At 41.6% G+C, this 13132-nt stretch overlaps 1 protein-coding gene across 1 annotated transcript; it reads left to right on the top strand.

Moving 5' to 3' along the window:
• The first annotated feature begins 230 nt into the window (after positions 1–230).
• LOC110500319 (oligosaccharyltransferase complex subunit ostc) lies at positions 231–9572 on the top strand. The gene is made up of 3 exons (XM_021577624.2): positions 231–489; positions 9103–9196; positions 9350–9572. The coding sequence occupies exons 1-3, from the start codon at positions 351–353 to the stop codon at positions 9549–9551; spliced, it is 435 nt and encodes a 144-aa protein (XP_021433299.2). The 5' UTR covers positions 231–350; the 3' UTR covers positions 9552–9572.
• Positions 9573–13132: the final 3560 nt, after the last annotated feature.

Below are 13132 nucleotides of genomic sequence, written 5' to 3'. Positions count from 1 at the left end.
CTTGTGCTTTGTGTATTGATTTGTTGTTAATTAAAAAATATAAAAAATAAAAAAGGTTGGGGGAAAAAATATATATATATTTAAGATAAATGCAATGGTGGCCGTGGTGCAACTTGGAAATAGCACGGGGACCTGGAGACTAGTCAGGACCGAGGGAAAGGTGAACGGAGCTAAGTACAGAGAGATCATTGATAAAAACTTGCTCCCCAGAGGCCAAAAAACCCGCAACCAATACACTGGCTTATTAAGTGTTTATCAACGAACTCGATTTTCGGTACTTCCTGGACACGTCGACGTAGCGGACAGAAACCGGAAATCTGTTTACCAAAAGAGTACATTCGTTTTGAATTATGGAGACATTATACGGTATACCTTTCGCAGTGTTGGAATGTCCAAATATAAAACTCAAAAAGCCGTCATGGTTGCACATGCCCTCTGCTATGACAGTCTATGCGATTGTTATTGTATCGTACTTTCTCATTACTGGAGGTAAGTTGTCGAACACTGCTGCTAGCTGTAACAGATCATGGTTAATACAGCCCCAAACATGCTTTGCTTTGGCTGTAACGTTATACACCAAGTTACGTCCATCTAACTAACTATGTGTTAAAAACGATATTCAACAATCACAAGTATTGTATGCAGTTAGCGATAGCTGGGATACTCAACTAGTCTTTAGTCGACACAACGATTTACGATGGAGTTTAGTGGTGACTAGTGTGGCTGGACTGGCACCCCGTCACACAAAATTACGTTGTTTTTATATGTATAAATGTGCGTAATTGTGGGATATTCTTAGGGTGCTGAAATCCAGTATATGTGATGTCAGAGCTCCAGTCCGCCCACATCAATCACTGCTAAACTCTATCTTAAATCGTGGAGTTGAGTTTCATCAGCTACTTAACTCCAGGATTTGTAATTTATGCAACATTATTTAGTTAACATACACATTGAGGAAAAACCAGTACATGCAGTCAGACCAATACAATCGGCTAATCGGTGTTGCAAAAATGAAGGGATTTCATAACACATAATTAACATTACAAACCAGTTTTGTGCCAACCATCAACTAAATCTGCTTTTTCCAAGCCCACCCATTCTGTTAACATCTGACTCAACCAGTGATCTGTTTGTGCAGTAATGTTGAACTTTTTTTGGATGTAGCTAGTGAACTAGTTTTTTTTTAGTAACTTTAGTTAAACAAAGGGTAGCTTTACTGTGTAGCTTTAATGTGTGTCTATTAAGTAATTGGTAGCTTGGTAATTTTGAGTCTTATTAATCAGGCAGTAATACACACTTAATTGGTATAAACAATAAAACCAATACCTGCAAAATCATGTAAATGTTCCTTACAAGCTAGAATGTTAAATGCAATTACATTTTAACATACTATACCTGTTTATTTGTGCGGTTTGTCCTTCAGCTGCTAGAAATGAGACAATATCTACAAGGAAGTATTGTTTACTCAACTTTTTGAGAGCCCATAAGCCCATTCGTAAAGTATTCAGACCCTTTGACATTTTCCAAATTTTGGTTACTTTGCAGCCCTATTCTAAAATGGATTAAATTGTTTCCCCCCCTCAATCTACACACAATACGCCTTAAAGACAAAGCAAACATTACATAAAATAATAATTGTAACCAATGTAAATGTAATATTTCCTTTTATTTATGTGTGTATGTATGTGTGTGTATGTATGTATTTGTGTGTGTATGTATATGTATGGATTTTTAATGAATTTATTTGCAAATTATGGTGGAAAATAAACTTTTGTTATTGACCAAATACTTATCTCAATAATTTGTTATACCCTTTGTTGGCAATGACAGAGGTCAAACGTTTTCTGTAAGTCTTCACAAGGTTTTCACACACTGTTGCTGGTATTTTGGCCCATTCCTCCATGCAGATCTCCTCTAGAGCAGTGATGTTTTGGGGTTGTTGCTGGGCAACACGGACTTTCAACTCCCTGCAAATATTTTCTATGGGGTTGAGATCTGGAGACTGGCTAGGCCACTCCAGGACCTTGAAATGCTTCTTACGAAGCCACTCCTTCGTTGCCCGGGCGGTGTGTTTGGGATCATTGTCATGCTGAAAGACACAGCCACATTTCATCTTCAATGCCCTCACTCAAAATCTGATGATACATGGCCCCATTCATTCTTTCCTTTACACGGATCAGTCGTCCTGGTCCCTTTGCAGAAAAACAGCCCCAAAGCATGATGTTTCCACCCCCTTGCTTCACAGTAGGCATGGTGTTCTTTGGATGCAACTCAGCATTCTTTGTCCTCCAAACACGACAAGTTGAGTTTTTACCAAAAAGTTATATTTTGGTTTCATCTGACCATATGACATTCTCCCAATCTTCTTCTGGATCATCCAAATGCTCTCTAGCAAACTTCAGACGGGCCTGGACATGTACTTGCTTAAAAGCAGGGGGACACGTCTGGCACTGCAGGATTTGAGTCCCTGGCGGCGTAGGGTGTTACTGATGGTAGGCTTTGTTACTTTGGTCCCAGCTCTCTGCAGGTCATTCACTAGGTCCCCCCTTGTGGTTCTGGGATTTTTGCTCACCGTTCTTGTGATCATTTTGACCCCACGGGGTGAGATCTTGTGTGGAGCCCCAGATCGAGGGAGATTATCAGTGGTCTTGAATGTCTTCCATTTCCTAATAATTGCTCCCACAGTTGATTTCTTCAAACCAAGCTGCTTACCTATTGCAGATTCAGTCTTCCCAGCCTGGTGCAGGTCTACAATTTTGTTTCTGGTGTCCTTTGACATTTCTTTGGTCTTGGCCATAGTGGAGTTCGGAGTGTGACTGTTTGAGGTTGTGGACAGGTGTCTTTTATACTGATAACAAGTTCAAACAGGTGCCATTAATACAGGTAACGAGTGGAGGACAGAGGAGCCTCTTAAAGAAGAAGTTACAGGTCTGTGAGAGCCAGAAATCTTGCTTGTTTGTAGGTGACCAAATACTTATTTTCCACCATAATTTGCAAATAAATTCATAAAAAATCCTACAATGTGATTTTCTGGATTTTTTTTCTCATTTTGTCTGTTGTAGTTGAAGTGTACCTATGATGAAAATTACAGGCCTCTCTGATCTTTTTAAGTGGGAGAACTTGCACAATTGGTGGCTGACTAAATACTTTTTTGCCCCACTATACATACATAGTCAACAAAATGCACCTATACCAAAAATGAAGTATTACTCTTCAACTCTCAATACTCCTGTCCGAGTTTCCGTGCCAACACAGAGGCCATGTCCATCAGCATACATACATACATACATACATACATACAAGTATTCAGACCCTTTACTCAGTACTTTGTTGAAGCACCTTTTGGAAGCGATTACAGCTTCGAGTCCTCTTGGGTATGACGCTACAAGCTTGTCACCTTTATTTGGGGAGTTTCTCCCATTTACCTCTGCAGACCCTCTCAAGCTCTCAGGTTGGATGGGGAGCGTCGCTGTATAGCTATTTTCAGGTCTCTCCAGAGATGTTCGATCGGGTTCAGGTCTGGGCTTTGGCTGAGCCTCTCAAGGACATTCATAGAATTGTCCTGAAGCCACTCCTGCGTTGTCCTGGCTGTGTGCTTAGGTTCATTGTCCTGTTGGATGGTGAACCTTCGCCCCAGTCTAAGGTCCTGACCGCTCTGGAGCAGGCTTTCATCAAGGATCTCTGTACTTTGCTCCGTTCATCTTTCCCTCGATCTTGACTAGTCTCCCAGTCCCTGCCGCTGAAAAACATCCCCACAGCATGATGCTGCCACCACCGTGCTTCACCGTAGGGATGGTGGCAGGTTTCCTCCAGATGTGACGCTTGGCATTCAGGCCAAAAAGTTCAATCAGGGTTTTATCAGAGCATATAATCTTGTTTCTCATTGTTTGAGACTCTTTAGGTACCTTTTGGCAAACTCCATGCCGGCTGTCATGTGCCTTTTACTCAGGAGTGGCATTTGTCTGGTCACTACCATAAAGGCCTGATTGCTGGAGTGCTGCAGAGATGGTTGTCCTTCTGGAAGGTTGTCGAATCTCCACAGAGAAACTCTGGAGCAACTGTTAGTGACCATCAGGTTCTTGGTCAACTCCCTGACCAAGGCCCTTCTCCCTCGATTGCTCATTTCGGCTGGGCGGCCACCTCTTGGTGGTTCCAAACTTCTTCCATTTTAAGAATGATGGAGGCCACTGTGTTCTTGGGGACCTTCAATGCTGCAGGTGTGGCATATCAAGAAGCTGATTAACCTGTCTAAGAGGAACCCCTCGCCAACAGCCAATGAAATTGCAGGGCGCCAATTACAAATCAACAGAAATCTCATAAATCAAATTTCTAAAACATACAAGTATTAGGCACCATTTTAAAGTAAAAAAATCTTGTTAATCCAGCCACAGTGTCTGATTTCAAAAATGCTTTACAGCGGAAGCTCCACAAACGATTATGTTAGGTCACCACCAACTCACAGAAAAACCCAGCCATTTTTCCAGCCAAAGAGAGGAGTCACAAAAAGCACCAATAGAGATAAAATTAATCACTAACCTAACCTCATATTTATATCCAAAAATCTTATTTTACATTGGCGTGTTACTCTCAGTAGTTCCAAAACATGCAGTGATATTGCAGAGAGCCACATGAATTCACAGAAATACTCATTATAAATGTCGATGAAAATACAATTGTTAGGCATGGAAATATAGATACACTTCTCCTTAATGCAACCGCTGTGTCAGATTTCAAAAAAACTTTACGGAAAAAGCATCATCTGAGAACGGCGCTCGGAGCCCAAACCAGCCAGAGAAATATCCGCCATGTTGGGTAGTCAACATTATTCATAAATAGCATTATAAATATTCACTTACATTTGATGATCTTCATCAGAATGCACTCCCAGGAATCGCAGTTCCACAATAAATGCTTGTTTTGTTCGATAATTTCCATTTATGTCCATTTATCTCCAATAGCTTCTTTTGTTAGGGCGTTTGGTAAACAAATCCAAATGCGCGATCTGGTCCATTCGGACGAAACGTTCAAAAAGTTATATTACAGGTCGAAGAAACTTGTCAAACTAAGTATAGAATCAATCTTTAGGATGTTTTTATCATAAATCTTCTATAATGTTCCAACCAGAGAATTCCATTGTCTGTAGAAAAGCAATGGAACGAGAGCGAACTCTCAAGTGAAAGTGCGTGACTTAGAACGAGGCTGTAGGCAGACCCCTTAGTCAAACATCTCCCATCCGACCCCCCCCCCCCTTTCACATGAGAAGCCTGAAACAACGTTCTAAAGACAGGGGACATCTAGTGGAAGCCGTAGGAAGTGCAACATAACCAATATCCCACTGTCTATTCAATAGGGGTGATTTAAAATACTACAAACCTCAGACTTCCCACTTCCTGTTTTGTATTTTTTTCTCAGATTTTTCCCTGCCATATGAGTTCTGTTATACTCACAGACATCATTCAAACAGTTTTAGAAACTTCGGAGTGTTTTCTATCCAATACTAATAATAATATGCATATATTAGCATCTGGGGCTGAGTAGGAGGCAGTTCACTCTGGGCACGCTATTCATCCAAAAGTGAAAATGCTGCCCCCTAAGAAGTTAAACAACATGATTATTACACAGGAGCACCTTGTGCTGGGGACAAAAGGCCACTCTAAAATGTGCAGTTTTGTCACACAACACAATGCCACAGATGTCTCAAGTTGAGGGAGTGTGCAAATGGCATGCGGACTGCAGGAATGTCCAGCAGAGCTGTTGCCAGAAAATGTAATGTTAATTTCTTTACCATAAGCCGCCTCCAACGCTTTATTGGAGAATTTGGCAGTACGTCCAATCGTCCTCACAACCGCAGACCACATGTATGGCGTTGTGTGGGCGAACGGTTTGCTGATGGCAACATTGTGAACAGAGTGCCCAATGGTGGTGGTGGGGTTATGGTATGGTCAGTTATAAGCAACAGACAACGAACACAATTGCATTTTAGTGATGGCAATTTGAATGCACAGAGATACTGTGACGGGATTTCGAGGCCCACTGTCGCCCCATTTGTCCTCCATCACCTCATGTTTCAGCATGATAATGCACGGCCCCATGTCGCAAGGATCTGAACACAATTCCTGGAAGCTGAAAATGTCCTAGTTCTTCCATAGCCCATTGAACATGTTTGGGATGCTCTTGATTGACATGCGCAGCGTGTTCCAGTTCCCACCAATATCCAGCAACTTCGCACAGCCATTGTAGAGGACTGGGACGACATTCCACAGTCCACAATCAAAAGCCTGATCAACTCTATGCGAAGGAGATGCAGTGCTGCATGAGGCAAATGGTGGTCACACCAGATACTGACCGGTTTTCTGATCCACGCCTCTACCTTTTTGTTAAGTTACCAACAGATGCATATCTGTATTCCCAGTCATTTGAAATACATATATTAAAACTAGCCTAACATACTGACCTGACCTGACATACTCACGCTGCGTGCGCAAGCTGTACACATACATGTTATTCAATCATTGCAGCCAAGTCCCATCTCTCCCATCTCCTCATTGGTTTTTAGGAGCATATACCCACATAGGTGATTGAAAGATGAGCTGAGGTCTACACTAGAGTCCAGTGAGTAGTGGTAATGCACCTTAAAGTTTGTTGTCAACCGCTATATAAAGTCCAAAGAAAAAGACTGAAATGGGAGAGATTACGAGAAACAAACTCGGTTTACCGTTTTATGTGTGGATTAATTGTCGGAGTAGAGGACCTTGTGCATTTCAGGTAAAAAAACAACCCAACGTTTATATCACAGGGCAAATTAGCTAGAAACAGCATGCTAGCTAGTGAAATTGCCATACATTTTTGCTTATCGACCTGTCCCCAAGTGAATATAATTGGTTCAGAGTTTGTTTTGATATTTCAACCTGTGTCCTGCACGCGATGGCGGACGCATGCACGGTCTGGTCAGCATCTAACTTTACCTCTGTACCTAACTAGAGGTTGACCGATTATGATTTTTCAACACCGATACTTTTTAAATTACATTTTTTGTAATAATGACAATTACAACAATACTGAATGAACACTTATTTTAACTTAATATAATACATCAATAAAATCTATTTAGCCTCAAATAAATAATGAAACATGTTCAATTTGGTTTAAATAAGGCAAAAACAAAGTGTTGGAGAAGAAAGTAAAAGTGCAATATGTGCCATGTAAGAAATCTAACGTTTAAGTTCCTTGCTCAGAACATGAGAACATATGAAAGCGGTGGTTCCTTTTAACATGAGTCTTCAATATTCCCAGGTAAGAAGTTTTAGGTTGTAGTTATTATAGGAATTATAGGACTATTTCTCTCTATACCATTTGTATTTCATTAACCTTTGACTATTGGATGTTCTTACAGACACTTTAGTACTGCCAGTGTAACAGTATAGCTTCCGTCCCTCTGCTCGCTCCTACCTGGGCTCGAACCAAGAACAAATCGACAACAGCCACCCTCGAAACAGCGTTACCCATGCAGAGCAAGGGGAACAACCACTCCAAGTCTCAGAGCGAGTGACGTTTGAAACGCTATTAGCGTGCACCCCGCTAACTAGCTAGCCATTTCACATCGGTTACACCAGCCTAATCTCGGGAGTAAATAGGCTTGAAGTCATAAACAGCGCAATGCTTGAAGCATTGCGAAGAGCTGCTGGCAAAACGCACGAAAGTGCTGTTTGAGTGAATGCTTACGAGCCTGCTGGTGCCGCCTACCACCGCTTAGTGAGACTGCTCTATCAAATCATAGACTTAGTTATAACTTAATAACACAGAAATACGAGCCTTAGGTCATTAATATGGTAGAATCTGGAAACTATCATCTCGAAAACAAGACGTTTATTATTTCGGTGAAATACGGAACCGTTCCGTATTTTATCTAACGGGTGGCATCCTTAAGTCTAAATATTCCTGTTACATTGCACAACCTTTAATATTATGTCATAATTACGTAAAATTCTGGCAATTTAGGCGGCCCAAACTGTTGCATATACACTGACTGCGTGCAATGAACGCAAGAGAAGTGACACAATTTCACCTGGTTAATATTGCCTGCTAACCTGGATTTCTTTTAGCTAAATATGCAGGTTTAAAAATATATACTTCTGAGTATTGATTTTAAGAAAGGCATTGATGTTTATGGTTAGGTACACATTGGAGCAACGACAGTCCTTTTTCACGAATACGCACCGCAGGACACGCTAGGTAAACTAGTAATATCATCAACCATGTGTAGTTAACTAGTGATTATGATTGAATGATTGTTTTTTATAAGATAAGTTTAATGCTAGCTAGCAACTTACCTTGGCATACTGCATTTGCGTAACAGGCAGGCTCCTCGTGGAGTGCAATGTAATTCGGTGGTTAGAGCGTTTGACTAGTTAACTGTAAGGTTGCAAGATTGAATCCCCGGGCTGACAAGGTAAAAATCTGTCGTTCTGCCCCTGAAAAAGGCAGTTAACTGAATAAGAATGTGTTCTTAACTGACTTGCCTAGTTAAATAAAGATTAAATAAAGGTGTAAAAAAAATAAAAATCGGCCAAATCGGTGTCCAGAAATACCGATTTCCGATTGTTATGAAAACTTGAAATCGTCCATTCCGATTAACCGGTCGACCTCTATACCTAACTATATAACTACAGGCACTCTTTAAAAGTCAGGTAAACAATACTGTGGATAATTTGTGTCATTTTGAGCAGCTGAAGGAGTTAACTTTACATTTAATTTTATTCAACAGACAAAATTAACATTTTACAAGATTTTGCAAGAATTCATTTCAGGCTGTATATACCAATTGTGTATTACAGCCTGATTAATTACACTAGGTAATGTTAAACTATATTCTAAGAGTAACTTCCCCCACACTGTGGCTAATGAACCTTGAGTCATTTATTAGGCGATTTGTATAGGCTACTTGAAGAAAGCCAGCTCATGGTCTGGGCTAGCATTGCACCTTCTTTTGCCCTCGCACATCACGTTTACCATGCCAATGCATAGCTAACTATTGATTTTCTATCTAGTTACTTTAGCTAAATATTTTGAAGGGCTTTCATCGTGTCTCTCTCCCATCTGCAGGCATCATTTACGATGTCATTGTGGAACCACCTAGTGTGGGTTCAATGACTGATGAACATGGGCACCAGCGGCCTGTTGCGTTTTTGGCATACAGGTAAGTACGCTGGCCCTTTGCCAGTGTATGCTGTTCCTGCATTGTCAATGCTTGGGGCCATCATTTACCCCATTTATCATAATTATCTGCATTGTATTGCCAAATATGTAAAGGGTAGTCATAAACACTTTATTTGTTCTCTTTCACATGAAGAGTGAATGGCCAGTACATCATGGAAGGGTTGGCCTCCAGTTTCCTCTTCACTATGGGAGGCTTGGGCTTCATAATCCTGGATCGCTCCAATGCCCCAAACATCCCTAAACTCAACCGCTTCCTCCTGCTGTTCATTGGTTTTGTAAGCGTCCTGCTCAGCTTCTTCATGGCCAGGGTGTTCATGAGAATGAAACTGCCGTAAGTAATCTCTTGTGAAGATTTATTAGGATGCCTCCAAACCAAAACACATGAAACAAATGTCTGTGGGGTGAGGAGAAATTAGCTATTTTCTGATGGACAGCACAACACAAACCTAGGCCCTTCCCCAACACACTGCTCCCATTGAAAACCATTAAGTTGCTGCGTTTTTTAAAAATGTGTTTGTCTAGTTTGAAGACGACCTAATCGTCACAATGCAAGCAACACTCTTGATAGGATGGTTGAGATGGATGTTTGGGTGTTGCACAACCACTCAAAAGATGTACAGTGGGGCAAAAAAGTATTTAGTCAGCCACCAATTGTGCAAGTTCTCCCACATAAAAATATGAGAGAGGCCTGTAATTTTCATCATAGGTACACTTCAACTATGAAATACAAAATGAGGGAAAAAAATCCAGAAAATCACATTGTAGGATTTTTAATGAATTTATTTGCAAATGATGGTGGAAAATAAGTATTTGGTCAATAACAAAAGTTTATCTCAATACTTGTTATATACCCTTTGTTGGCAATGACAGAGGTCAAACGTTTTCTGTAAGTCGTTCACAAGGTTTTCACACACTGTTGCTGGTATTTTGGCCCATTCCTCCATGCAGATCTCCTCTAGAGCAGTGATGTTTTGGGGCTGTTGCTGGGCAACACAGACTTTCAACTCCCTCCAAAGATTTTCTATGGGGTTGAGATCTGGAGACTGGCTAGGCCACTCCAGGACCTTGAAATGCTTCTTTCGAAGCCACTCCTTCGTTGCCCGGGCGGTGTGTTTGGGATCATTGTCATGCTGAAAGAACCAGCCACGTTTCATCTTCGATGCCCTTGCTGATGGAAGGAGGTTTTCACTCAAAATCTCACGATACATGGCCCCATTCATTCTTTCCTTTACACGGATCAGTCATCCTGGTCCCTTTGCAGAAAAACAGCCCCAAAGCATGATGTTTCCACCCCCATGGTGTTCTTTGGATGCAACTCAGCATTCTTTGTCCTCCAAACACGACGAGTTGAGTTTTTACCAAAAAGTTCTATTTTGGTTTCATCTGACCATATGACATTCTCCCAATCTTCTTCTGGATCATCCAAATTCTCTAGCGAACTTCAGACGGGCCTGGACATGTACTGGCTAAGCAGGGGGACACGTCTGGCACTGCAGGATTTGTGTGACTGATGGTAGGCTTTGTTACTTTGGTCCCAGCTCTCTGCAGGTCATTCACTACATCCCCCCGTGTGGTTCTGGGATTTTTGCTCACCGTTCTTGTCATCATTTTGACCCCACGGGGTGAGATCTTGCGTGGAGCCCCAGATTGAGGGAGATTATCAGTGGTCTTGTATGTCTTCCATTTCCTAATAATTGCTCCCACAGTTGATTTCTTCAACCAAGCTGCTTACCTATTGCAGATTCAGTCTTCCCAGCCTGGTGCAGGTCTACAATTTTGTTTCTGGTGTCCTTTGACATTTCTTTGGTCTTGGCCATAGTGGAGTTCGGAGTGTGACTGTTTGAGGTTGTGGACAGGTGTCTTTTATACTGATAACAAGTTCAAACAGGTGCCATTAATACAGGTAACGAGTGGAGGACAGAGGAGCCTCTTAAAGAAGAAGTTACAGGTCTGTGAGAGCCAGAAATCTTGCTTGTTTGTAGGTGACCAAATACTTATTTTCCACCATAATTTGCAAATAAATTCATAAAAAATCCTACAATGTGATTTTCTGGATTTTTTTTCTCATTTTGTCTGTTGTAGTTGAAGTGTACCTATGATGAAAATTACAGGCCTCTCTGATCTTTTTAAGTGGGAGAACTTGCACAATTGGTGGCTGACTAAATACTTTTTTGCCCCACTATACATACATAGTCAACAAAATGCACCTATACCAAAAATGAAGTATTACTCTTCAACTCTCAATACTCCTGTCCGAGTTTCCGTGCCAACACAGAGGCCATGTCCATCAGCATACATACATACATACATACATACATACAAGTATTCAGACCCTTTACTCAGTACTTTGTTGAAGCACCTTTTGGAAGCGATTACAGCTTCGAGTCCTCTTGGGTATGACGCTACAAGCTTGTCACCTTTATTTGGGGAGTTTCTCCCATTTACCTCTGCAGACCCTCTCAAGCTCTCAGGTTGGATGGGGAGCGTCGCTGTATAGCTATTTTCAGGTCTCTCCAGAGATGTTCGATCGGGTTCAGGTCTGGGCTTTGGCTGAGCCTCTCAAGGACATTCATAGAATTGTCCTGAAGCCACTCCTGCGTTGTCCTGGCTGTGTGCTTAGGTTCATTGTCCTGTTGGATGGTGAACCTTCGCCCCAGTCTAAGGTCCTGACCGCTCTGGAGCAGGCTTTCATCAAGGATCTCTGTACTTTGCTCCGTTCATCTTTCCCTCGATCTTGACTAGTCTCCCAGTCCCTGCCGCTGAAAAACATCCCCACAGCATGATGCTGCCACCACCGTGCTTCACCGTAGGGATGGTGGCAGGTTTCCTCCAGATGTGACGCTTGGCATTCAGGCCAAAAAGTTCAATCAGGGTTTTATCAGAGCATATAATCTTGTTTCTCATTGTTTGAGACTCTTTAGGTACCTTTTGGCAAACTCCATGCCGGCTGTCATGTGCCTTTTACTCAGGAGTGGCATTTGTCTGGTCACTACCATAAAGGCCTGATTGCTGGAGTGCTGCAGAGATGGTTGTCCTTCTGGAAGGTTGTCGAATCTCCACAGAGAAACTCTGGAGCAACTGTTAGTGACCATCAGGTTCTTGGTCAACTCCCTGACCAAGGCCCTTCTCCCTCGATTGCTCATTTCGGCTGGGCGGCCACCTCTTGGTGGTTCCAAACTTCTTCCATTTTAAGAATGATGGAGGCCACTGTGTTCTTGGGGACCTTCAATGCTGCAGGTGTGGCATATCAAGAAGCTGATTAACCTGTCTAAGAGGAACCCCTCGCCAACAGCCAATGAAATTGCAGGGCGCCAATTACAAATCAACAGAAATCTCATAAATCAAATTTCTAAAACATACAAGTATTAGGCACCATTTTAAAGTAAAAAAATCTTGTTAATCCAGCCACAGTGTCTGATTTCAAAAATGCTTTACAGCGGAAGCTCCACAAACGATTATGTTAGGTCACCACCAACTCACAGAAAAACCCAGCCATTTTTCCAGCCAAAGAGAGGAGTCACAAAAAGCACCAATAGAGATAAAATTAATCACTAACCTAACCTCATATTTATATCCAAAAATCTTATTTTACATTGGCGTGTTACTCTCAGTAGTTCCAAAACATGCAGTGATATTGCAGAGAGCCACATGAATTCACAGAAATACTCATTATAAATGTCGATGAAAATACAATTGTTAGGCATGGAAATATAGATACACTTCTCCTTAATGCAACCGCTGTGTCAGATTTCAAAAAAACTTTACGGAAAAAGCATCATCTGAGAACGGCGCTCGGAGCCCAAACCAGCCAGAGAAATATCCGCCATGTTGGGTAGTCAACATTATTCATAAATAGCATTATAAATATTCACTTACATTTGATGATCTTCATCAGAATGCACTCCCAGGAATCGCA

Source organism: Oncorhynchus mykiss, chromosome 21 (genome assembly GCF_013265735.2).
Source record: "Oncorhynchus mykiss isolate Arlee chromosome 21, USDA_OmykA_1.1, whole genome shotgun sequence".
Taxonomy (NCBI): Eukaryota; Metazoa; Chordata; class Actinopteri; order Salmoniformes; family Salmonidae; genus Oncorhynchus; species Oncorhynchus mykiss.
The sequence above is the reverse complement of the archived record's forward strand: the minus strand, read 5'-3'. Positions and strand labels throughout refer to the sequence as shown.

What these genes read in the sequence shown, in the direction of transcription:
- LOC110500319 (XM_021577624.2), top strand. Translation starts at nt 351, where the DNA reads ATGGAGACATTATACGGTATACCTTTCGCAGTGTTGGAATGTCCAAAT. An exon ending in GTACTTTCTCATTACTGGAG is followed by an intron (nt 490 to 9,102) that starts GTAAGTTGTCGA and finishes TCCCATCTGCAG; the next exon opens with GCATCATTTACGATGTCATT. An exon ending in GTTGCGTTTTTGGCATACAG is followed by an intron (nt 9,197 to 9,349) that starts GTAAGTACGCTG and finishes TTTCACATGAAG; the next exon opens with AGTGAATGGCCAGTACATCA.